The 24950-nt window shown below is 36.5% G+C and overlaps 1 protein-coding gene across 1 annotated transcript; it reads right to left on the reverse strand.

The window, feature by feature from the left end:
* Positions 1-10832: 10832 nt before the first annotated feature.
* LOC306850220 (potassium channel subfamily K member 10-like) lies at positions 10833-21389 on the reverse strand (the record flags this gene model as incomplete). The annotated part of the gene is made up of 7 exons (XM_079385729.1): positions 10833-11471; positions 12324-12466; positions 13090-13282; positions 13381-13541; positions 14678-14795; positions 18910-19319; positions 21335-21389. The coding sequence occupies 7 exons, from the start codon at positions 21387-21389 to the stop codon at positions 10833-10835; spliced, it is 1719 nt and encodes a 572-aa protein (XP_079241855.1).
* Between the last annotated feature and the right edge of the window lie 3561 nt (positions 21390-24950).

A 24950-nucleotide genomic window follows, 5' to 3' on the forward strand; every position in this document is an offset into this window, starting at 1 on the left:
AACTGTCTTTGCTCGCTTAACCTAAACATATCTGCGAGTTCCCTAGCAATGCCTTTATTGATGGACCTAAATCCGATTCTTAGTTCCTCTCGGCTCATCCTGTATAGGATCGGATGCTCAACTCGCTGCATCAGCAGGTTTTGAGACTATTTTGATACCTTCATACCCTTGATGTGCCCTTAGTGAGACATAACTTCAGAGCTTCAGAGCATCAATATCATCCATCATTCAGTCAGGTTTCTACACAGAAACAGAATTAACTGTAATTATTCTGCACAAAATGTTTGTCTACAAAATACCTAGCGTGAGAAAATGAAAGAGGAAGAGGAAGAGAAAATGTACAAAAACAAAGATGCAAAAATGAAAGAGAGGAGGAGGAAGATAATCCAGGTTTGGCTGTTTGGCCAGAGTTTTGCAAGTGTGATGGTGTTACTCATGTACATCAGATGGGGAAATTATGACATGGAAAAAAGCAAATTTGGAATATGCAAATTATTTAGCAAATGTAACAGGCCAGGCAGACACTGAATCCATTCAACCTTTGATATCAATGCTCATTCCAGCAACTTTGTATTTTCCATATAGTAAGTCTATCATAATGGGGAAAAAACAGTGGTCTACTATCCCCAGAAGATTTAAAAAGCATCTCGAAAGGATCAAATACAATTTAAGAAAGTATCCCTGCTGAAAAAAACAGCTTAAAGCTTTTAGCTGGTTTAAGATGGAAATAGCTGGTTTTAGCTGGTCTCCGAACCTGGCCAAGCTGGTGTCTATTTGACCTAATTATAAATTAATCAGATTGTTCCACATACTGACAAGGTTAAATTCAAGGGTAGTTTAGTATCATAGTCACGCAGGCTAGATGGTACAGCTTAAATTATTCTAGTTGCTAATGATATAATATATCTGAAAGGGGTCTAAAACAAAATTTTAAAACTGGTTTCACAAATAAATTATAGCATAAAATATAGCATAAATCTGTAGCATGCCTTGACTCAAATCAGATTAAATTATTGTCTGAAGAAATACACTCACCATAGTCGTATGACCAAATATAATCAGCGGTTTTATTTTTAACAAGTGTTTGGGATTTGAATAAACTTGCACACAAAATACAAATGAAACAAACACAGTATTTATATAATAAATAACAATTTTAGTGTCATCAGTAATTAAAAAAATACTAGAATGTTTTTTTTTTTTTTTACAATATCTTTGACAAGAAATGCATAAAGCATAATCTGATACACAAGTTTATGTAAGGAATAATTGACGACGGGCCGTTGAATTATTAGAAAAATAATGCACACCCGAGGTGGTGTTCGCGGAGTGGCCGTTACACCTCGGGTGTTCATTATTTTTCTAATAATTCAACGGCCCGTCGTCAATTATTCCGCTTATACTACGGTTGCCACACCTCAAGACATCGATCAGATTATATATTTCAAGGGATTCGTCCGGTTTTTCTACTTAAATCGCTATTGTGAGTAGGATTATTTCTTCCGCATCTCATCCAACGACTCTTTTGCTAGTTCCAAAACGTCATTTTAAAGCTGGCAATGGAGGCTTGAGCCGTTGATAGCAGACTAATGCAGTTAATAATGAAGTTATTAGAAAGAGAGCGAGAGAGACAGAGACACAGAGAAAGAGAAACAGAGAGAGAGAGAGAGAGAGAGAGAGAGAGAGAGAGCTTGTATGAATTAGGCTACCTCTGTGTGTCCCTCAACAGTGTTCTGAAGCACCGTCTCTAAACTGTAAGTCTGCTTTAAGATGCAGCGCTGTTATTACCTCGCTAGTGAGAAATGTCATGTGTAGCCTTTAAGTTGCTACACTAGGCTAACTGATAAAATCGTCAGGGCAGCGCTGACAACGATGCGAAGTGATATGGAACTGTAATGCGGTCAAGAAAGCTGCCTGGAACTACGTTCGCCGTGCGTTTCCCTGAAAATAATTGCACACCTCAGAACGTTCGTCAGCCAATCAGATTCAAGCATTCAACGGCCCCGTAGTATAAATTAATTTAATTCCCCTTCAGACAAGTTACACATACATAAATATAACTTCTGGATTGTTTGAGTCATTGATGACGTTTAGTATGTACAGATTATCATTTTCTTTGTTTTCTGTAACACTTTGTTCTATTTTACATATACTTCGGTTATTTCCAAGGATGGGATTATTTTAAAACTATAAAGCACCAAAGTTACAAAATCAATTGTGTGATGTTTGTAAAATAATTAAACACCACTTGTGAGAATGTAAACTCACATTTGTTTTTCATTAACATCTTTTCTCTGTTCTGAGGCAAGACATGTTGTTGTTGACTCCTGGCAAATTTCCAGGCTAAAGTCATCACAAGTCAACTACTTCCATTGTTCAAAACTAGGTTTCCCACTTACTGTTAAATACAATTCTCAAAAGCATGGCTGACAGTAGCAAAGATCTGAAAGTGTAGGTTGTGTGTGTTGGAGTGGGGTTTGGGGGTGAGTGAGGGGAGAGAACAGACAGAAACAGCATCACTACATGAAAAGAGCTGCACTGTGACACACACATTGACTTGGCATTACTGAGAACGCCCACAAAAACATCATATCCGGTAATGCAGTGGGGGAAAACAAACCATTCAAATGAAGGGGCGGAGACCTTGTTAGGTGCTTAATCTTTAGTCTTTGTTATGATTATAATTTATTTGTGCATTGTGCAATGCCGAACAATTGTTGAGTGACGTTTTGCACCTCTAATAATTAAAAAAAACCCAGATCTCAAGTTTTATATACTGGCAAATAAACAAACAGAGCCATCAAGGAGAACAAAGTGACTGCAGGATTCATCAGGACGTCATGTGTATGTGTGTAGTCGGCACTTCATAACAGGTAACTTTGTTACCTGTTATAGACTCCTGTATAGACTTGGTCGGTGTCGTGTCATAGCTGTGGGGGAAACGGTCCTTTCCCCCTCATTGGAAAAGCATGGTGTTGACCCAGAATGGTGTACATAAAATCATTTCTGCTGCTCGACAGAGCAAGACACGTCGAAAAACCGAGCCGTATTAGGTTGGACTGTCCGTACGGTATCTGTGACTGGACAAACGACCCAAGGGAATGGCCAGAGGTGTCATTTCTGGACACTTTTTGTTACTTGATCGAGTCTCCAGGCAAGAAACAGCTATGCGTGACGGCTTGTGAAAGTAAACATTTGTCGTTTTGTTTCGCTTAATTTTAATAAAGTGATAAAGACTATAATAAAAGCCTTTCATACTTTTTTATTGATATATTAAAAATAATTTTAACATTGACAAAACATGGGTAACATTAAAAGGTCTACTGAAGTGCCTTGAAATGCACAGCATTATGTGGTGTGTGCTAAACGTATAGTCTAATTTTTTACAAATACACGCCGTGAAATAAAAAGATATAAAATAACATGAAAATATCCCTTACGAAAATTAACCGTGGTTACAACCAAAAAAAAAAAAAAAACATGCTACTATAGGTAAACCATTGAACACGTTTTGCTACACTAACCATAGTTTATCCATGGTATTTATAATAAAACTGTGGTTATAGGCTACAACTGGTAATAAAAACGCCCAAAAACACGGTTAGCCGACTATAACCTACTTTTACTATAGTAATACCATTGTTAACTTTATGACATTTACATCACAAAATATCAGGGAGTGACATTTATTTGATGTGAAGGAGTGTAAGCCCCATCAGAACTGACTTGTGGTGTGGGGGACGGGACTAATGACAGGTCATTGAAGGGTGTAGCCTATCTGGAGTGCATATAAATATGAATATTAAGCTTGATATGTTTCATACATTGCATATCCGTAACTGCTATCGGAGTTCTGATGTTGTGTGTTACCCGCTCAGATTGTGCTACCTCCGTCTGTTTATTTGGCAGTAGCCTATATAAATCTTCAGATATTTTTTTTTTTTTTTTTACTTATTAGAGGTACAAAATGCCACACAGCAACTTTTCGGCATTGCACCAAGGAAAAATCAATCGAAATCCTAACAAAAAATAAGAATCAATGGCCTAACAAGGTCTCCGCGCATTAATTTGAATGGTTTGTTTTCCCCCACGGCCTAAACGAATATGATATGTTTGTGGGCGTTCCCAGCAATGCCGACCAAGTGAATTGGATAAGTCAGCACACCCATATTTTAGTTCAAAATGAGAGAATAGACTTTAGGGCTTTCTTAACCCTACCAATAAAACTAAATGTATTTATTTCACAAAAAGAGACAACGTACATTAATCAACATTCATGAATGTAAATGTACCCAAATTAGCCCGCAGGCTAGTTTTCATTGGTAGTCCTTTTTTGTAAAAACATGGTTACTATAGTTAAATCATGAAAACCACAAATTAGCCATGGTTTTGCAACACTAAACATACACTCACCTAAAGGATTATTAGGAACACCATACTAATACTGTGTTTGACCCCCTTTCGCCTTCAGAACTGCTAATTCTACGTGGCATTGATTCAACAAGGTGCTGAAAGCATTCTTTAGAAATGTTGGCCCATATTGATAGGATAGCATCTTGCAGTTGATGGAGATTTGTGGGATGCACATCCAGGGCACGAAGCTCCCGTTCCACCACATCCCAAAGATGCTCTATTGGGTTGAGATCTGGTGACTGTGGAGGCCATTTTAGTACAGTGAACTCATTGTCATGTTCAAGAAACCAATTTGAAATGATTCGAGCTTTGTGACATGGTGCATTATCCTGCTGGAAGTAGCCATCAGAGGATGGGTACATGGTGGTCATAAAGGGATGGACATGGTCAGAAACAATGCTCAGGTAGGCCGTGGCATTTAAACGATGCCCAATTGGCACTAAGGGGCCTAAAGTGTGCCAAGAAAACATCCCCCACACCATTGCACCACCATCACCAGCCTGCACAGTGGTAACAAGGCATGATGGATCCATGTTCTCATTCTGTTTACGCCAAATTCTGACTCTACCATCTGAATGTCTCAACAGAAATCGAGACTCATCAGACCAGGCAACATTTTTCCAGTCTTCAACCGTCCAATTTTGGTGAGCTCGTGCAAATTGTAGCCTCTTTTTCCTATTTGTAGTGGAGATGAGTGGTACCCGGTGGGGTCTTCTGCTGTTGTAGCCCATCCGCCTCAAGGTTGAGCGTGTTGTGGCTTCACAAATGCTTTGCTGCATACCTCGGTTGTAACGAGTGGTTATTTCAGTCAAAGTTGCTCTTCTATCAGCTTGAATCAGTCGGCCCATTCTCCTCTGACCTCTAGCATCAACAAGGCATTTTCGCCCACAGGACTGCCGCGTACTGGATGTTTTTCCCTTTTCACACCATTCTTTGTAAACCCTAGAAATGGTTGTGCGTGAAAATCCCAGTAACTGAGCAGATTGTGAAATACTCAGACCGGCCCGTCTGGCACCAACAACCATACCACGCTCAAAATTGCTTAAATCATCTTTCTTTCCCATTCTGACATTCAGTTTGGAGTTCAGGAGATTGTCTTGACCAGGACCACACCCCTAAATGCATTGAAGCAACTGCCATGTGATTGGTTGATTAGATAATTGCATTAATGAGAAATTGAACAGGTGTTCCTAATAATCCTTTAGGTGAGTGTAGTTTAACCATGGTATTTTTAGTAAAATTGTGGTTATACAAATGATAATCATTAAAAAAAAAAACTATGGTTACTACCCTTTTACTATAATAAAACCATGGTTAATTTTCATAAGGATCTGAATCAAGATCTTTACTTGCATAATCTTTTACAACAAAAGTGGAATTTTAGCGTCACAGTTCCTTAGACGAAAACTACTGTCGTTTTCGATTTTAATAAAGGCATGAAAATAATCATTACTCAAGCATACTGATGAAGCATTTAGACAATTTAAAGAACACTCTTCTAAGTATAGTAAAGCAAATAATACCTATAATAATACAATTTCCTCCACAACTACTTTGGCTTTCTTGCTGCAGTATTAAGAAATGAAGAACAGGCTCACCCAGACTACATTCCAACGTTGTTCCCCGAGAGACGAGCACAGACTACAACAAGATTAAAAAGGTTGGATCGTCTTAAAAATCGAGAGAGGTATCGGTTTCAGCGACAAACGCCCCCTAAAGAGTACAGACGAGCCAGATGTCCCCATGCCCCCTCTGGAAACCCCAGTCCTGCCTCTGGAGAGTCCATACAATCTACATGTCCCCACGTCTCCTCCAGAAACCCCAGCATTGTCTCCAGATAGACATCAGCTGGACATACAGCAGCTCACCAAGGAGGTGAACAATTTAAGGAAAGAGCAGGACGAGGCTCAGAAAGAGAGAGATGAAGCAATCAGACAGTTGAAGAAAGTCAAGTTTTCATCAGACAGCGTGAAAGGCGATGACACCAAATGCTAGTGAACTTTTTTGGCATGAATTTAAATAAGTTACCAATGTTACATAGCTGTTAGTGGTCTCAAGCTCGATTCCTGGGGGGCCACAGCTCTGCACGGTTTAGTTCCAACCAGCTCGAAATCACACCTGCTTGGAAGTTTCTAGTAATCCTGATGACCTTGATTAGCTGGATCAGGTGTGTTTGATTAGGGTTGGAGCAAAACTGTGTAGAGCTGTGGCCCTCCAAGAATTGAGTTTGATAGCACTGTAAAGTATGTTTTACATATAACCAAATGGGTTTTGCCTTACAAAAAAGCCTAGTATCGCTTATGGCACCATTACATATGCTTTGAGCCCACACTGTTGAATATAAATAAATGTTTTATTTAGAAATTCCAGTTTAATGTTGTTGTTTTTTTATAACCCAAATATGTGACTTACATTCATAATGAGAATTGTTTTTGCCATTTTTACAATCTGATACAACATAAAACCACTTACTTGTGCATGTTTCTACTCTTGAAGTTTAGGGAAAATGTGGAATGACCAAAACCTTTCAATTGCATTAACTGCATTACTGATATCAGACAAGCCTGAGGAGTCCATGTAATGAAATCAGCATATGCCCGCTGGGTGACAAACATCTGCATCTGGACTTAAGAAACAAAACCAATGCACAGGGCCATGGAGACATGCAAGCAACCATAAGAAAAGATCATACAGCTAGCACATATACAATGGAATCCAATGTAAGCCTATTGGCAGCAATATTTGCAATGTAGTCAGTCATTAATCTCTAGATGTAGGATTATTACACCTACTGAATATTGCTTGTTCCACAGCTAGTCATTTTAAGCATGTTTCACCATTTTAAACTGAATAAATGTAAATGTTTTCACAATGAACAGATTCATACGGAAGTTCTAAGCGGCCATGCATTATTATAATTTTTCTGTCTGGTTTTCTCGTGATCACGACTTAATTTTCTCGTGATCACGACATAACGAGTTGTTTTGTCGTTATCATGACTTAATTTTCTCGTGATCTCGACATAACGAAAGTTGTTTTGTCGTTATCACGACTTAATTTTCTCGTGATCTCGACATAACGAAATTTTTTTGTGGTTATCTGGACATAACGAAAGTTGTAGATTTCAACCTAAAAACCGTTTTCTCACGACGTAATTGTAGCTATCGTGAGAAAATCAGGGTCGCAGTTGCAGACCCGACAGCCTCCTTCTCAAGTGTCGAACACTTATGTGTAAGTCGTCAATCACTGACAGACACAGAGCTAAAATGGCCGAGTATGAATATGCATGATAAGTATTCTATCATGGATCAATGTAGTCGGTCACACACACAACACCTTCAATATTTGGGATGGTACTTATACCATATTTTTATTTTTATTATTTCAGTTTGAGTGAGTCCCTGATCAAAGTAAAAGCAAATACGATCATCCGTGAGGCTGCGATGATGCTGCTTCTATAGCATTTTCTCATGCCGAATACACAGAGAAAATTAAGTCGTGATAACGACAAAACAACTTTCGTTATGTCGAGATCACGAGAAAATTAAGTCGTGATAACGACAAAACAAAACAACTTTCGTTATGTCGAGATCACGAGAAAATTAAGTCGTGATAACGACAAAACAACTTTCGTTATGTCGAGATCACGAGAAAATTAAGTCGTGATAACGACAAAACAACTTTCGTTATGTCGAGATCACGAGAAAATTAAGTCGTGATCACGAGAAAACAAGACAGAAAAATTATAATAATGCATGGCCGCTTAGAACTTCCGTAGATTCATGCTGATTCTAAGCAATTTAAATAAATGCATTTCCAAAAAGTTAATAAACTATGGCATGAAATCTTTTAACAAATATGCATTGAAATAAGTTTATTAGTTCATGTTAAAATTGTGTAATCCAAATGGATGAAGGTTTTATATGCAATTCAAATACATACATTTAAAATGTATGCCTACATTTATTTTTTATTCCATAGTACCATTTATGTAATTGAACCTGACTTCAGCAATTCTCTCACATTTGCATGAACCCCATGTTATAATCTTAACGAACCCTTGGTTGGGAAAAACTGTCTCAAAATAATGAGTTTGTGCTTTCTGAGTGTATCAGAGCACATAATGACTAATGTGGTAATCTGAGCAAATCAGACCTCTTATGAGAGGTTAAAGTCTGGAAACATACTCTACACAAGCACATAAACGCAATGTATGTTATGTATTGTAGGAACTGTGATTCACTGATGTGTTTTATTTGCATTTTTGCATACATTTCCAGGTTTTCCGCCTGACTTTCCAACTTGAATGAAAAAAAATAAAATAAAAATCAGGATCTGGATCGTCAGCAAGTACAACAAAGCCAAAGCCACATTTCATTATTTATTTTCCCAAAGGCACTCATTACATTTGATGTAATGTTTGCACAACCGTTAATGTGATCACCATGACAACACAGAGCATGACTACGATTACCGTAATGTTTTCGAGATGTAACAGGAATGCTGTTCACTCCAGCTCACATCACTGTGACGTTTACATCAGCATTACATGATCAACACCATTATTGCATGCTGTCTTAGCTGAAATGTACATTTTGTGTGTTTCGTATGCATTTGCGTTCACTATTGTGGATCAAAAAAGTCTGTTTTATTTATGCATTCACACTTTTACCGTATTTTTGAATTACAGTGGAAGACTTTGTTCTGTGGGCATAAAAAAGTTTGGATGTATATGAACGGATATCGGGTGAAACTTAACAAATCAGACTGTTTTATGGCAATAATGGAATAACTGTGGATTTACAGCAACCCCAAAAAGTATTTGCAAATATCTGTCTCTAAAAAAGTAAAGCAGCATTTGCAACTAATTTTACTATTTAAAATCAAGTAATACCAGAATTACTAAAAAAAAAATTACCTTTTAAAGCCAATGTAAAACATGATTTGCATCTAATTTTACCACTTCAAGACTAATTAAAAACTTGTATATGCAACTAATTTTACCAATTAAAGTCAATGTAAAACAGTGTTTGCCATACATTTTACCTTTTAAAAACTATTGTTCATGTGATGTATTTCACATTGTTTTTAATTCAACAATGTCACTTTAATTAATTAATAATGTCACTTTTCTTCTTTTTTGTCTTAATCAGTATGGACTGTTTTCATTTTCAACACTAGATGCATTGTTTAATCATTTAAAGTCGTACAAAGTTTTTGTGATATGTTTTGTAAAGGTTGCATCTTCCTTTAAAGAAAATATCTCTTCCTGTGATATATGTTATATTATGCAATGATATTCACACGTTCTTATGTGTGATACTTTTTGCGGCCGCTGTATACCTCATAAAGATGCCAATTGTTCATCGTTCTAATACTTCTAGTAAAATGGGTTTCACTCTTATTGAATATCATCAATATGGCTTTGATTCCGGTCATTTTCAGGGGGATTGATATGTTTATAGAGTTCAGTGTGAATGCTATATTTCACCAACAGCTATAAAGTTGTTGTTTAAACTCTGGCATCGCAATCAAAAGGTTATTGAAAATGTGTCAATTTTTCAACCAAACTGAATAAATTAGTGTTTCATAGAAGTTGGTGATTTGTCATCATAGATGACGGACTCATCTGAGCAGCAGTAGATATTCATGCAGGTTTGTTTCCAAAAGACATCACGATTTAAAGCAAAAAAGGCTTTTGGCGATTCATAACACACCTTTGAAAAAAGCTAAAGTTTTTCAAAAAGTCTCTGTTGACTGTCCTATGATGAATAATCGGCCTTGACGTTGTAAAGAACATAATACATTTTAAAGGTATAGTTCATCTAAAAAAATACAAAATTCTGACATTTTACGTGACCTCCTGTCACTTCAAACCCGTTTCAGCTGCTTTTACTGTGGAACTGACTAAAGCAGATGTTACTGCAGAAGGTCTTTTTCACATAATAACATGAATGGATTAATAGTAAGCTCCCAAAAAGTCGTTATTCACTGAAATCTTCACTTCCATCACAGTTGTCAGTCTCATTCAAATGAAAAATGGCATATAGCACCTAATTCATCATCAATGATTAAAGCGTTTTTGAAATGTGGTAAGTTTCCAATAACATAAATTTCAGTTCAGTCTGTTTTTATGGTACTTTTATGGTGTTTTTGCTTTTGTCATGTTTGGAGCTTTCCACTGAAGAAAGAAATGCATGCAGGTTTGGAACAACATGAGGGTGAGTAAACACTGACTGAATTTCCAGTTTTTTTGTGAACTGTCTCTTTAAGGTGATGTCAGTCTGTATTCCTTGAGCTCTCCATGTCTTTTCACATTTTTGGCAACTTGTCATTTGTCACAGTGAAAATCAACTGCAGTTGAGTCGAGCCGCAGCTTACAAAACATAAAGGCACATGTTTACCCTGCCATTGTCTGCCTACGGTTGATGTTCTTTCTGCTCCAGTCTTTTATTTCGCTCTTGTTCTTTGGCCTGAGCTGGTGCGAAACCGTTCTGCTGTTTGGGTTCCTCAGGATAGTGAGGCAGACATGTGAAGCCAGTGTTGGCCTCCATTGCTATTTTCTCTTCCTCCATCTCCTCCTCATCCTCTCTTTTCTCCTCTCCCAGAGTAACGTTGCTGCTGTTGCTGCTGAGGACATCGCCCAGCCTGCTGGCGTCTTCTGGGATGTTCCTGCAGAGATCTTTGCTCCTGTTGCGCTTGGCCAGTTTGGTGAGCGAGCCGAAGCGGTTGAAGATGTTTTCATCGGAGGACACCTGCTGCTCGCCGCGCTCGGCCTTCAGTCGCAGGTTGTTCAGTTTAGTGTCGATGCTCTCCTGCGAGGAGGTCTTAAAGCGGCCGGCGTCCAGACTAGCGAAGACGGCCCGTTTTTCAGGCGACAGCATGTCCAGCGAATGCGCCCTCTGCTCCAGACCCAGACGCCTGCGCTCCATGCTGCGGATGGTGGCCGCCCGCTGAAGTTTGTCGTGGATCTCGCCGCTGAGGCGCCGCCGTGTCTCGCGTAACTCTGCGCGAACATTTGCCTTCCATTCTGCCGCATGGGCCTTAAACTCTCCGACCTGTGTTAGACAGATAAAGTAAAACATCATTTGCAACTAATTTGACCATTTCAATTCAACATAAACCATTACTTGCAAATTTTACTATTACTTTTTAAAGCCAACATACAACTGAGTTTACAACTAATTTTACTATTTAACATCTGCATTTGCAACTAATTTCACTATTTAAAGTCAATGTAAAACTGCATTCGTAACTAATTTTACCATTTAAAGTCAACATAAAATACATTTGCAATTAATTTCACCATTTAAAATCAACATAAAACGGCGTTTGCAACAGATTTTACGATATAAAGTCAAGAATAACACAGCACATGCAACTAATTTTACCATTTAAAAAAAAAAGTAATGTAAAATGCATTTTCAACTTATTTTAACATTTACAGTCAACGTAACGGCATTTACAGTCAACATACTGTATACTATGTATTAACTATTTTTCATAATATGATGTATTTCACAGTGAAATCGTTTTTTCTTTTCAACAGCAACTGGCTTGATATTATCACGATAAAGATGGTGTAAAGTGTGTTTCCTATCAGAATGTAGTCGGACCTTAATGGAAATTGAAGGTAAAGTTCTCTCTCCACAGCATCTTGGTGACACCTCTTTATCTGATATAGCATTATTTTATATTATTGTTGTGACCAGTACTAAATTAACATTAACTACCATAAAACAACTCTTAACTATTGACAAGAAAGGCCTATTGATTAGCATTAACCAATAGTCTACACACCCTAGTTATCATCAGCTGAAAAGGAAAGAACAGGAATGTCTATGCAAAGAAAATAGGGCTCTAATGCAGTGAAATAATGCTGTATTGAACATTGGAGATAAAGTCTGAACCTCTTCTTTTGTTTTCTTGGACAGAACCCTGAACCAGTCTCCAATCATGCTCAGGACCGCAGCGAAATACGCCAGACCCACCAAAATCCAGAACCAGACCAGAGGCTTGTACCATTTCATGTATTCTATTTTTCGATCACCACCTGTAAAAAAAAAAAGTACAGTTTTTTAATACACTTTATCTTACATATAAACAGAATCAGAAGGCCAAAAAACAAAGTCAGAAGGTCCAAAACCAATATTCCAGTGGAACGGAACTATTCCATTCCATTCAAAAGATCAAAACAAGGTCACAAAATATTTCAGTCAGTTGTAAAATAGCATTTGCCATTTTAAAGTCAACATGAAACAGCATTTGCAGCAAATTTTACCATTTAAATTCAACATAAAACAGCATCTACCACTTTAAAGTCAATGTAAAATAGCATTTACCATTTTAAATTCAACATAAAACAGTATTTGCATCTAAAATAAATTTAAAACAGCACTTCCAGCTAATTTTACTATATGTTTGAAACAAATTAGACCATTTAAAGTCAGCATTTGCAACAAAATTTATAATTTAAGCCAACATAAAACAGCATTTACAGCTAATTTTACCATTTAAAGTCAACATCATTTACCACTTTAAATTCAATATAAAACAGCATTTGCAGCATATTTTACCATTTAAAGTCAAAATAAAACAGCATTTGCTAATAAAAATTAAGTAACCCTTAACTGTACAAGACAAAATTATGTAAAATGCCTTCATCAGTGCACCTACCTGCTACATAATCGCCAATGCCGACGGTTGTGAGAGTAATGACAACGAAGTAAATGGCTTCTAAAGTACTCCATCCCTCGATGTGTTTGAAAATCACCGCTGGGATGGTGACAAAAATGATGCAGCCAGCGATGATGAAGAGTATGGTGGAGGTGACGCGGATTTTGGTCTGACTGATTTGCTTGTGTTTTTGCTGTAAAGAGCAGCAGATGCATGTGAATTAATGTATTTACATAACCAATTATTAATTCATTATCCTCAGTAGAATATTCTTTAAGCAAGTCGACTCACCCTGAAAACTTTCTCCACCTTCAGGATGCTCTTCATAAACACGGTCCCTAGTTGATCACCGATCCCGGCCAAGAGGAAGCCAAACAGAGGGATGCCAAATATGGCGTAAAGGATGCAGAAAATCTTGCCGCCCTCAGTCCTGGGGGCGATGTTTCCATAGCCTGTAGATGTGGGTGGAGAAGACAAGAAGTTATTTAATCGTTATAAAACAAATGCTCTAGTTGACCCCCTCTATTAAAACCACATTCATAGATCCAGAGGGAGACAATTGGTGGCTTCCACTGAGAGAACATGGCAGTAATTACAGACTGCTGAACAAAAGAGAAGTTAAGACAAGGACAGACTAAATTTCAGTCAGAGAGGAGATCTGGGCTGAAAGCCTCATGTGTTCTGCAGTTACATTCAAGAAGGTCAGTGCAAATCTTGTTGAAAGTAAAACATGAAAAAAATTATTGCAGTGGGTAAAAAAATATTAAATGTATTGTAAAATTCAATGCAAAACAGCATTAACCAATTAAAGTCAACATAAAACAGCATGTTCTTCAAATTTTACCATTTAAAGTCAATGTAAAACAGCTTTTGCAACTAATTTTACCATTTAAAGTCAATATAAAGCAGTATTTGCAACTAATTTTATCATTTAAATGATGTTTTATTGACAAAGTTCGGGAGGAGCACGTCAGATACTTAGCCTAATTAAACACAAGTGGTACGCAATCAAGTCAATCAACTCACGGACATAAATACAGCTGACATACCTCCACTCATTTGACGGTCTATCAGCATCCCTCCACCACCCCTTCTCCACCAATATCACTAAGTTCTCACCACACCACGGGGGGATACTCTGGGTTCGGGCCATTCCCGAGCTCAGAGCCCTTCCCCAGGACAGCACGCCAACTACGTATTACCATACTCGCCAAATACGCATTACGTAATTCGTGCTAAATATATGTAAGTGTGAACTCGTGAAAGTCAATGTAAAACAGCATGTGCTGCAAAAGTTACCATTTAAAGTCAAAGTAAAACTGCATTTACAACAAGTTTTACTATTTGAGGTCAATGTAAAAGCATTTAAAGTTAACATAAATCATTTGCAAAAGTCAACGTAGAAGTGCATTTGCAACAAATTTAATCATTTAAAGTCCAAGTAAAACTGCATTTACCATTTAAAGTCAACAAGAAACAGCATTTACAACAAATTTTATTATTTCTTATAATGTTAACAATGTAAAATTTGATTTATTTCTCATAATGTGATGTCTTTGAGAGGTGTTATTGAGATGTTTTACTTTACCTATCGTGGTAATGACGGTTCCAGCGAAGAAGAACGCGCTGCTGAGGTCCCAGTGGCTGGAGTTATTGGACGTGTCTCCAATGGGACTCACTCCGGCACTGACCGCATCCACTGCATGCTGGGAAAAGATGCACATGCAGAAAAAGACTCAGACAGCCATTGTGCAAGTGCTTCATTGACAGTAAGTGACTAAAGTATAACAACATTAGCAAATCATTTTAAAAAGCCATTTTCTCCGAGTCAGACACTCCAAGAATGTCACAAGAATGCTGATTAGACTTGGATGTAATTGCTAAGTGCCTGATGTGATGTCAAGCCACCCGCTTTGTGTTTCAGTGTCTAAAAAACCTGCTCTGAAAATCAATCTGCTCCGTCTGTCAGTAATTTGATCAGGTTTTCTGGCTCTTCTCAAACTATTTAAAGAATAAGTAGTATAAATGGATTAGGCTGAGTAAAATTTATTCAATAAATCAGTAAGTCCCATCTGAGCAAACTGTGGTGATGCTGTTTTTATGTTAGTCACCCAAATCTTGAATTTCATAATCGTAAAGATGTATTTGTACCCAGAGAAACAGGGATATTTTTAATAGAAAAGTAGAGGAGTAGAAATTTACGGTCTGCAATCAGTCCTCGTAAACTATTATAATAAATAAGTTAAATGATATCAAAGAGAAAAAGCACAATAAAACATGTTGTCTGCAAGAAACTGCTTTTCTCTGAGTAATGTTTCTTCTGCCAAGCGTCCTGGTGGGAAGATTTTTGAGTCAGTCCTGTTCACGGCCAAGAACAACAACACCAACAACAGCCAGCTGGTCTCTCATGCCAGGACAGAGACATGTCAACATGACTGACACGCTGTGCATCTGATTCTGATGCGAGTTCAAAGGCTTTTTTTGAGCCAAATCTTCAGTATAATGTTGCTTTATGTGTTCTATGAAGTGCTTGTTTTGGAACCAATTACAGCACAATGTCTCAATTATTTAGACCACAATTAGATTAAATGGTAATTTCAGATGTATCTTCTAAGGAAAAAGTCCCCATTAATATCTCAGTTCCAGAAGAAGCAAATGAGAAACTGTCACTATAAAGCTTGCTGAATCAAATTCTACTACTGTTGCACACAATCTCCTCCACACCTTCTGTCTCTGATTGAGAGTTTAGAGTTCTTTATCCAGTAAAAGCTCTTTTAGTGTAATTGTACAAACGTCCAGCTTCAGCTGGTGCTTCTCGTGTCAAATCTTGACAGATTTTTATCAAGTAAACGTCAGAATTACTGCAGTCATATTTCCAGATGAACCGTTACTGGACTGAAGCAGCTCAGCTTTACTTGATTCTCCATCAATCATTTTTTAGAAAAATCAGTGCGTCTAAAATCTGATCATCAGGATCTTTTGAAGAGCGTTTGTTTCCAGAAGCTTTACTTTCACTGTTCCTCAGCGGAGGAATGATCTTCACAAGCCTCCAAAACATCTCACATCTTCTGAGGAGCGTTTATTTCTTCATCTCTCAATCAGCATTGCATTGCATTATATGTTTGAATCATTTCAATCTCATCTTACGAAGACATGTATTGGAGATATAGAGTGACGACTCATTTTTATATCATTTTATGTCAGTATCTGCTGTACAGTTATAAAGATCTCACTGATTTACAAGCAGCAGAATTTCATCATATAAATATCAGCATCTGCACCAAATTACATATTTTTGCTCAGTTTGTTTCCTCCATATTCTCACTATATCAGACTCTATGAGCCATAAAACCTGATTTATCAAAATGATACTCAAAAAACCACATAAAGGTTCAATAAATTGTTCAATTTAAAAAACAAATTCAGACTATAATGGCTTTCCATGTCTGATTTGTGTTTTTTCTGTGGGCAGTTATACAGCACATGGCCGGTTTTGCTTCGTGTGGACTAAGACGTCTAAAAGCTCCAGCAGGGCTTTGCTCTCAGGAGACTCTGCCTTCAGCGGGCCAAACAATTAATAATTGATTACCTTAGAGTCTATTCCCTGTCGAGGGGTCTGTTTCAACTGTCTTGGTTGGAAATAGAGAATTAATTTTTTTATTTATTTTTTTGCAATGAGCTTAATTACCAGATGTAGGGCACACTTTGAGTCACACAGGATGCTTATGTGATGTAAATAGGAAAGAAATGAAGGAGGATGTAGGCGTGTTTTAAAGTGACATGTGATCATTCACATATGCGCGTATTGTCAGGTTTGACTGAACTCTCAGTAAACTGGGTCAGATGGTCACCTGATGATTTAAACATTTCATGCAGTCCAGTCATGTGATGTGATTTTAATATCACTGATATACTATTTTAGTATTTATTAATATTTTGTATTCATTTGTATTAGTCATTTTGTTGTTTCTTTTTAAAAACATGCCTATGTAGTTTATTTTTATATTGTTAATTTTATAATTATTTTTCAGTTTTAGTAATTGCATTACTTCAGATTAAACTAAACAACATTGGAAAATGTTTCCTTGTCAACTAGCTGAAATGAAATATTTATTTCAATATTTTTAATTCTCATGTATTTTTAAAAAAATATTACGTTTCCAAGTTACAAAATTGTAATATTTTGTTTAAAACATTACTTATTTTATTATTATTAGTTTTTTGTTTGTTTGTTTCCATTGAAAACAGCTGAAATAAAATAGATTTAAGATTTGTCATATTTTATTTCACACATTTTATTTATTTTATTTAAAATAACGAAAATTATTTTTAATTATTTTTTTGTTGTTGTTTATTTGGCTGAAATAAAATGTTTAAGTAATTTTTATTTTCCTGTATATTTTATTTAAATAATTAAAATATTATACAGAGAGAGAGAGAGAGAGAGAGAGAGAGAGAGAGAGAGAATACAATTGGCGACTAGCTGAAATATATATATATATATAAATATTTTAACATTTATTTCAAATAACGAATCTGTTGTTTTATATTTTTAGTAAGTGATAATAACCGTGGATTGGCATACTTTACTAATAAACAGTATGCAGTATGCTAGCTTTCTGTCTCAAACATCATCACTGAACTGTGATCTGTTTATTAGTGACCATCTGCTTCCTTGTTGTTATAGATCCCTGGACACTCATTTGCATGGAAACACTTGCATCAGTGAGCCTTAACCTTGAGAAGAAAGTCCTATTTGAGATGATGCTTTAATTCTGGAATATAAACGACCATAAACAATAACCTTTACAGCTTTAATATTAAACATCAAATTAGTACAAAGAATGTTTTCCCAGCCTCTTATGTAAAGGAAATGTTTCTCATCCACCCTTCCAGTAATTTCCAGGCTGACTCTGTAGGATGTGCTGCTGTGAGAAATCAATGCAAAGCTTTAATTGATGGCAGCACATTGCTTTCCATATATGTGAGATATATGTGCTCTCTGCTATGTAATAAATAAAGCTGGTGTTTTATCACGCTACACCAAATTCAGCCTGAAGTGAGTGTATGCAGGCAGAAGTGAGAGCTGATAGTCCTGATGATGGCCAGAGGGATTCATGTGTGTCTTGGAATGACATTTACTGATCAATTAGAGCTCAGCGTCAGCCGGAGGAAACAGCAGAGATGTGTGATGAGGAGCTCATGAACGTTGTTGCTGACACCCACCATTGCTGAAAAAAGCTCTTTAGACATTCTAAGATGAGAGTTTATTTTCCTGTTTTACTATTTTACTATAAAAAAGACACCTTTTTAAAGCCTCAGCTTTCACAACCAAATTACTAAGGATAAATTGCAAAAAAAAAAAAAGTCATATTTTGCCCCAAAATCAATTTAGTTACACACACACACACACACACACGTATATATATGATCTTCATGATCTTCATTTTTATATATATTTGATTATTTTAGTCTCTCATGAGTTGAATATCTGTTCACTTTACTTGATTCTCCATCAATCTTTTTTTTTTATTACTAAAATCGGTGCGTCTCAAATCTGATCATCAGGATCTTTTGAGGAGCGTTCGTTTCCAGAAGCTTTACTTTCACTGTTCCTCAGCGGAGGAATGATCTTCTCAAGCCTCCAAAACATCTCACATCTTCTGAGGAGCGGTAATTTTTCATCTCTCAATCAGCATTGGATTGCATTATATGTTTGGATCATTTCAATCTCATCTTACGAAGACATATTATTGGAGATATAGAGTCACACTTGATATGACTTTAGTCACTCATGAGTCGATATGAGTCTGATCTCACCTTGATGAGGGCCTCGAGCTCGGCTGGAGAGACGCAGGGGTTCCTCTGCAGGAACAGGGTCTTCTCCTGCGTGATGCTGTCCTTCTGGTTGCTCTCGAAGGGTTGCTCCAGCGCGCAGAAGGCCAGACCGCCGCACACCAGGTACATGACCACCACCACGAACACGGTCACCACTGTCTTCCACTTCATGACCGAGTGCAGAGCAGACCCGTCTGCGGCCGCGTCCATCCCCGTCACCACACTGGCCGAGCGGGACGAGATGGAGAGGCGCGGGAGATCGCAGTGACCGCTCGCTTTCACCTCACAGCCCATCGGGTTCTGCATGGCTGCTACGCTGGCCTGAACCAGACTGGACTGGACCGCACCGGACTGGACCTTCTTCGGCGGGACGATGTTTGTCTGAACAGCCACTAAAAACAGACAAAGTCAAATTAATTTTTCTTTCCTGTGAAAATATATATTCTGCATATTCAGTTCTATTCTGCCATATGATTTCTCAACCATCTACAATGTTTTAGGACCTATTGGGAAAATGTTGTCATGAAAATTAAGCTAATTTTGTTCATTATGGTGAATTGTTTTTTAAATAAATAAATAAATAATTGTAAACAATGTTTTAATACATTATAGTTGTTTACTCTATAATACTGTCTTCTTTCATTTAAGCTTTAAATCTTTACAAATCTATATTTTTATTACATTACACTACATACATTGCATGACACATTTTTTTGACAAAAAAAAGTTTGTATACATTAAATATTAAATATATATATATATATATATATATATAGGAGTTTTTGGAGTATGTTTTAGAAGAAAATACCATTTCAGTCTTTCTACTTTAAAATTTCACATTTAATGTGTTACTTTCCATTTCTTTGTAATTATTTGTGAAATTTACTTGCAATTTCTGAGTGAAAATACACAATTACACAATGGACAATACACAATGAAATTAAATAACAGTTAATAATCAGAGCACTGAGGTTCATGCATGAAGACGGTGTTATAATTCAGTCCATTAGTAACATGTTATAAATCCTGAAGTGATCTTCTGCGAGTCTCCTGAGAAGCTTTAATCTAATCGTCTGGTTAAGCAGTAGCTAGCACTCATGCAGAGCACACCAGGTTATGACTTTACCACTGTAGAGAGATGCTCTCAGAGATAATATATTTATTTTTCTAAGGTGTTGTGGCTTGGCCTTATCGCTCGTGAACGGGGTGAAGCAGTACAAGGTGAGCTCCGGTGTTTCTAATAGACAGATGATATCTTGAGTAGGACAAAGCCATGCAGGGCCCCTACTGAGAGTCATTCATGTGTTCACATGAGCGCAGCTGCGGTCGGTCGCCCCGTTTAAACATTCAGCACTGCCTTTGTGGGGGACAGTGGGCGGAGCCTGTGAGTCACAATGATGTAATGCTCAAACCACCCCATAATTTATGCAGGCTCCACCCCTCAGCAGGCTTCGGTACAGTCCCTTTGTAAAAATGAAACAGAAAATGTTGCAAGTTTGGGATTTATGAGAGACCACATAGATCAAATGTATCGATTCAATAAACTGAACTTGCATGTGCATGTATTGTATTGCCGAATAATCAATAAATGCACTTGAACAACCATCATTTTTTACTTTGAATGACTCAAGGACACCTGTGTCAGGACATCCAAGACATAAAAGATGTCATTCCAGCCCTCACCAATCAATATGCAATGAAGTAGATATAAAAACATTGATGAACATGTCCATGAAAATTTAACAACAACAATTCAGTGACAATATATAGCCCTTTCTGATAAATAAATGACATTATTTTGTGATTTTTAAAGTCTTAAATCAATGAAAATGGTATATATTTCCAATTTATAATTTGAAAATGCTTCATTCAAAACACACACACACACACACACACATATATGTGTGCATGTTTACGTAGTTTATGAGGACACAAATTTGTATAATGACATGGGTATGACAGAGGTATTACAATATGAAGGTGGTTTATGAGGACACTGCCTATGTCCCCGTAATTCAAAAGGCTTAAAAAACATACTAAATGGTGTTTTTTTGAAAATCTAAAAATGCACAAAGTCTCCTGTGAGGGCTAAGTTTAGGTGTAGGGTTGGTGTAGGGCAATAGCACACACAGTTTGTTCAATATAAAAACCATTACGCCTATGGAGAGTCCCCATAAACCACAAAAACCAACATGTGTGTGTGTGTGTGTGTGTGTGTGTGTGCGTGTGCGGAAAGAAAGAAAGAAAGAAAATTAAATCTAATGATTAAAAAACAACAAAAATACCAGCAATAAGCTATCAGACCAAACTTAAATGAAATGTTTTCTCTCATTATAAAGCGCAACAAAACCTCAAATGCTGCATTAAATAAGCTGAACTTGAGTGGAATAACCAAGTGACAACTAACCTTGTTCAGGGTCCCAGTTCACCTGTTTCCTCGGATTCTTTAACGGGAATTTCATGATGATCACGCCTTTCCGTATCAGAGTGAAATAAAGCTTTTCTAACAGTATGTACACAGTTCAGAGAGACTGTAACACGTCACATTCTCGCTTCAGAACCCGAGCGCAGTGATGAGATGAGGAGGAGAGATGCGAGAGATGCACGCCTTACTCTCTCTACGCTGTCCGTCAGTGTGAGACCACCCAACATCACTCTCAGCAGCTTGCCATCACATTGAGGAAAGCAAATAAAGCTCTAAACATGTTGTGAGAATCACACGGAGAATCTGGGAGCGTCTCTGCACTCGCCTTTGTTTCAGCGTCTCATCCTTTGTGCCAAGTTTCCCACAGGCTTCGAGTCATTAAAACCGCTCTTCAGTCATTCGTGCTCGTTCTAATAACTGAGATATGATCGTGTCGTGTTGAGGTGGACAGATAGAAGTGATACTCACTGATCATCGCGGTTTTCCGGCGTGAATGCGGCGCAGAAGCGGCACAGAGCCGGTGCACATGGAGAGCAGGTGCGGGCTGGACTGACTCACCAGCAGCAAATCAACGATTACACACAAATATGAATTATTCATTTCGACTCTGGGTTGTATTCAAACCAGAAACACCTTCATAATCATGTAAAAATCATATATAGAAAGAGCGAATTAATTTAGCCATTATATACCAAATGTTTATGAATTAAATATGGCAATAATATTATTATATCATTTAACATATATTCATAATTTAATTTATATATATATATTTAATGATTCAGCAATTAAAATGTTATTATATAATAATAGCTATATTTAATCAATCATAATATAACTTATAACCTACTTAATTGTTTTTATTAATTGTTAATAATAATAGCCATTTAATTATTTAATAATAAGAAAATTTGTTTACTTAATTATTTAAATATTACAACAACATTATAGAATATTTAACTTTGCAAATTGTTATATTTAATAATTTAACCATATTTAATTATATAATAATCATATAAATTGTATTGAATCTTTTTTTTAAACAATTTAAATATTACAATATTATATATTTAATGTTACATGGTGTTAAATATCAGCTATTTAATAATAATATAAATTATAATTATTTTTATTTATTATTTAAATGACAATATAAATAAAATTACATTAAATATTATAACAATAATATTGCAATTCAATTAGGACAAGCTTTTGCCATCAGCTATCACTCATTTATTTTCTGTATTGTAAATGGTATATGCATTATTTTTGTAAAAATGTAATATATTTTAATAGTTATCAATTTTAATAAAATGCATTTAAAGTTATTCAAGCCATAAACACTCACAGAATAATGTAAAAACCATTGCAGGGTATTGATTTACCCCATTACTGTAACTGTGATACTGTATTTTTATTTTTTTAGTATGACAATAATATTATAATATAATAACACAACATATTGTGGAATATAGAATTAGCTAATAATACATTAAATATTCTGAATAATAATATCATATTCATTACAAAATGTGATTTTTAACCAATGTGAAAAATGCCAGTTATGCTGCCTCATGCTTAGCTCTGTGAAATCACAGGAAGGAAATAGTTCTTCATCATCATTAGCTGATGTCTTCTGTATGCACTGAGCAGGAACCCCTGGAGATTCCTCATGAAATATGGATGAAACTGTACTGCACCTCCTTAAGATGCCACATCTATTAGTAATGGCATGACATCATAACCACATGTGCATTTCTGTATATTCAGTCTCAAATGAACACAAATCTTGGTGAACCTGTTTACTCTGATACACCTTTACAGATTTATTTATTAGATATTTTTACACTTTGACTATCTCATATTTTGTGTTGTGCCATGATGAAAAAATTACAAATTTATGTGTTTAAAATAGTCTCTGCTGTCTAAATATGTTTGCATGAGTGATTTTGCAATGAAGTTAATTTACATAATACAAAATATTAATCAAACTTCATATTCAAGCTTATTTGTCCTCATTCCAAGGGCATAAATTTAGTATTGAGATGCCAGGGACATGTCTCAATATTCAGCGAGTTTTCGGTCAGAATCATCGACAGAATGCAATGATATAAAATGATATACAGCCCACATTTAAGACACATAACACTCTGATGCTAACATAAAAAGCTCTCTTCATTAATTATGAGTATGTTGGCTATAATTGCAATAAACTTTAGATGATATGAAACTGGACTTTTGACCACACACTGTCAGCAGCCTACTATAGGCCTACTACTGGCTTAGCTCGCTAGTCATGTGTTATGATAATAGTTTATGACATTAAGTGAAATAAGTGAAAATGTAGGCCTATGATGTTTAGTCGGGACTTCAAAGCACTTTTTTACGACTTCAAAGAGCGTATTGCGAATCAGTGACCTCACAGACCTCCGGGGGGAGGGGGGCTAGATTGCTTTACGAGGGCACAATCACGGACCTGGGGGGGTGGTGTTCCCCTTGATATAAATCACGGACCGCACGAGTTATAAAGTCAGAATTGCGATTTATAAAGTCACAATTGTTTTGTGGGTCACCATTGTGCTGGAGAATAGAGTCTGTGTTTAAGTTAAGGACGGACAGAGAAACACTGATGTTATGCTTTATTTAAAGGTAGTAACTGTATAGTTACTGATGCAGTGAGAATCTCTTCATTAATTTTAATCACATGTATGTGGGCTGCTGTTATTTGCAAGAGATTTTAGTTGAAGTCATGCCTTTAATGCATAAATCAGTAGGTTTTTCTTCATGTACTTAAGCAAAATAGTTCTCAATACTCTTATGCTCATTTTACTTAAACATTACAAATATTAGTTTATAAACAAATGGCAGTTGGACAATTTAAGTGCAGTCGGTTTTTGCAAATAAAATGAGTTAACTGAAAAGTTTGTATATTAACATTGTATCAGTTAATGAAATACGTTTTTTCACTGTAAATTTAAACAGTTCTGTAAATCCTAAAATGTTGCTACCGTATTTTTCATGGTAAAATTCTGGCAACCACAGCTGCCGGTATTTTACCGTAAATTTAACAGATCTTTTTTTACGGTGTGGTTAATTTTCGTAGGGGATGTGCTGCCAAAAAAAAAAAAAGTAAAAAAAAAAAAAAATGTACCCCTTATGATGGAATGAGGAAGAACCAAATTGCCTATCACAGCTATGCTGATGATACCCAGATTTACCTAGCCTTATCTCCAAATGACTACAGCCCCACTGACTCCCTCTGCCAATGCAGTGATGAAATTAACAGTTGGATGCGCCAAAACTTTCTTCAGTTAAACAAGGAGAAAACTGAAATCATTGCATTTGGAAAGAAAGATGAAGTTCTCAAGGTGAATGCATACCTTGACTCTAGGGGTCAAACAACTAAAAATCAAGTCAGAAATCTTGGGGTGATTCTGGAGACAGACCTTAGTTTCAGTAGTCATGTCAAAGCAGTAACTAAATCAGCATACTATCATCTCAAAAACATTGCAAGAATTAGATGTTTTGTTTCCAGTCAAGACTTGGAGAAACTTGTTCATGCCTTTATCACCAGCAGGGTGGATTACTGTAATGGTCT

The sequence above is a fragment of the Barbus barbus genome, assembly GCF_936440315.1.
Source record: "Barbus barbus genome assembly, chromosome: 30".
Lineage (NCBI taxonomy): Eukaryota > Metazoa > Chordata > Actinopteri > Cypriniformes > Cyprinidae > Barbus > Barbus barbus.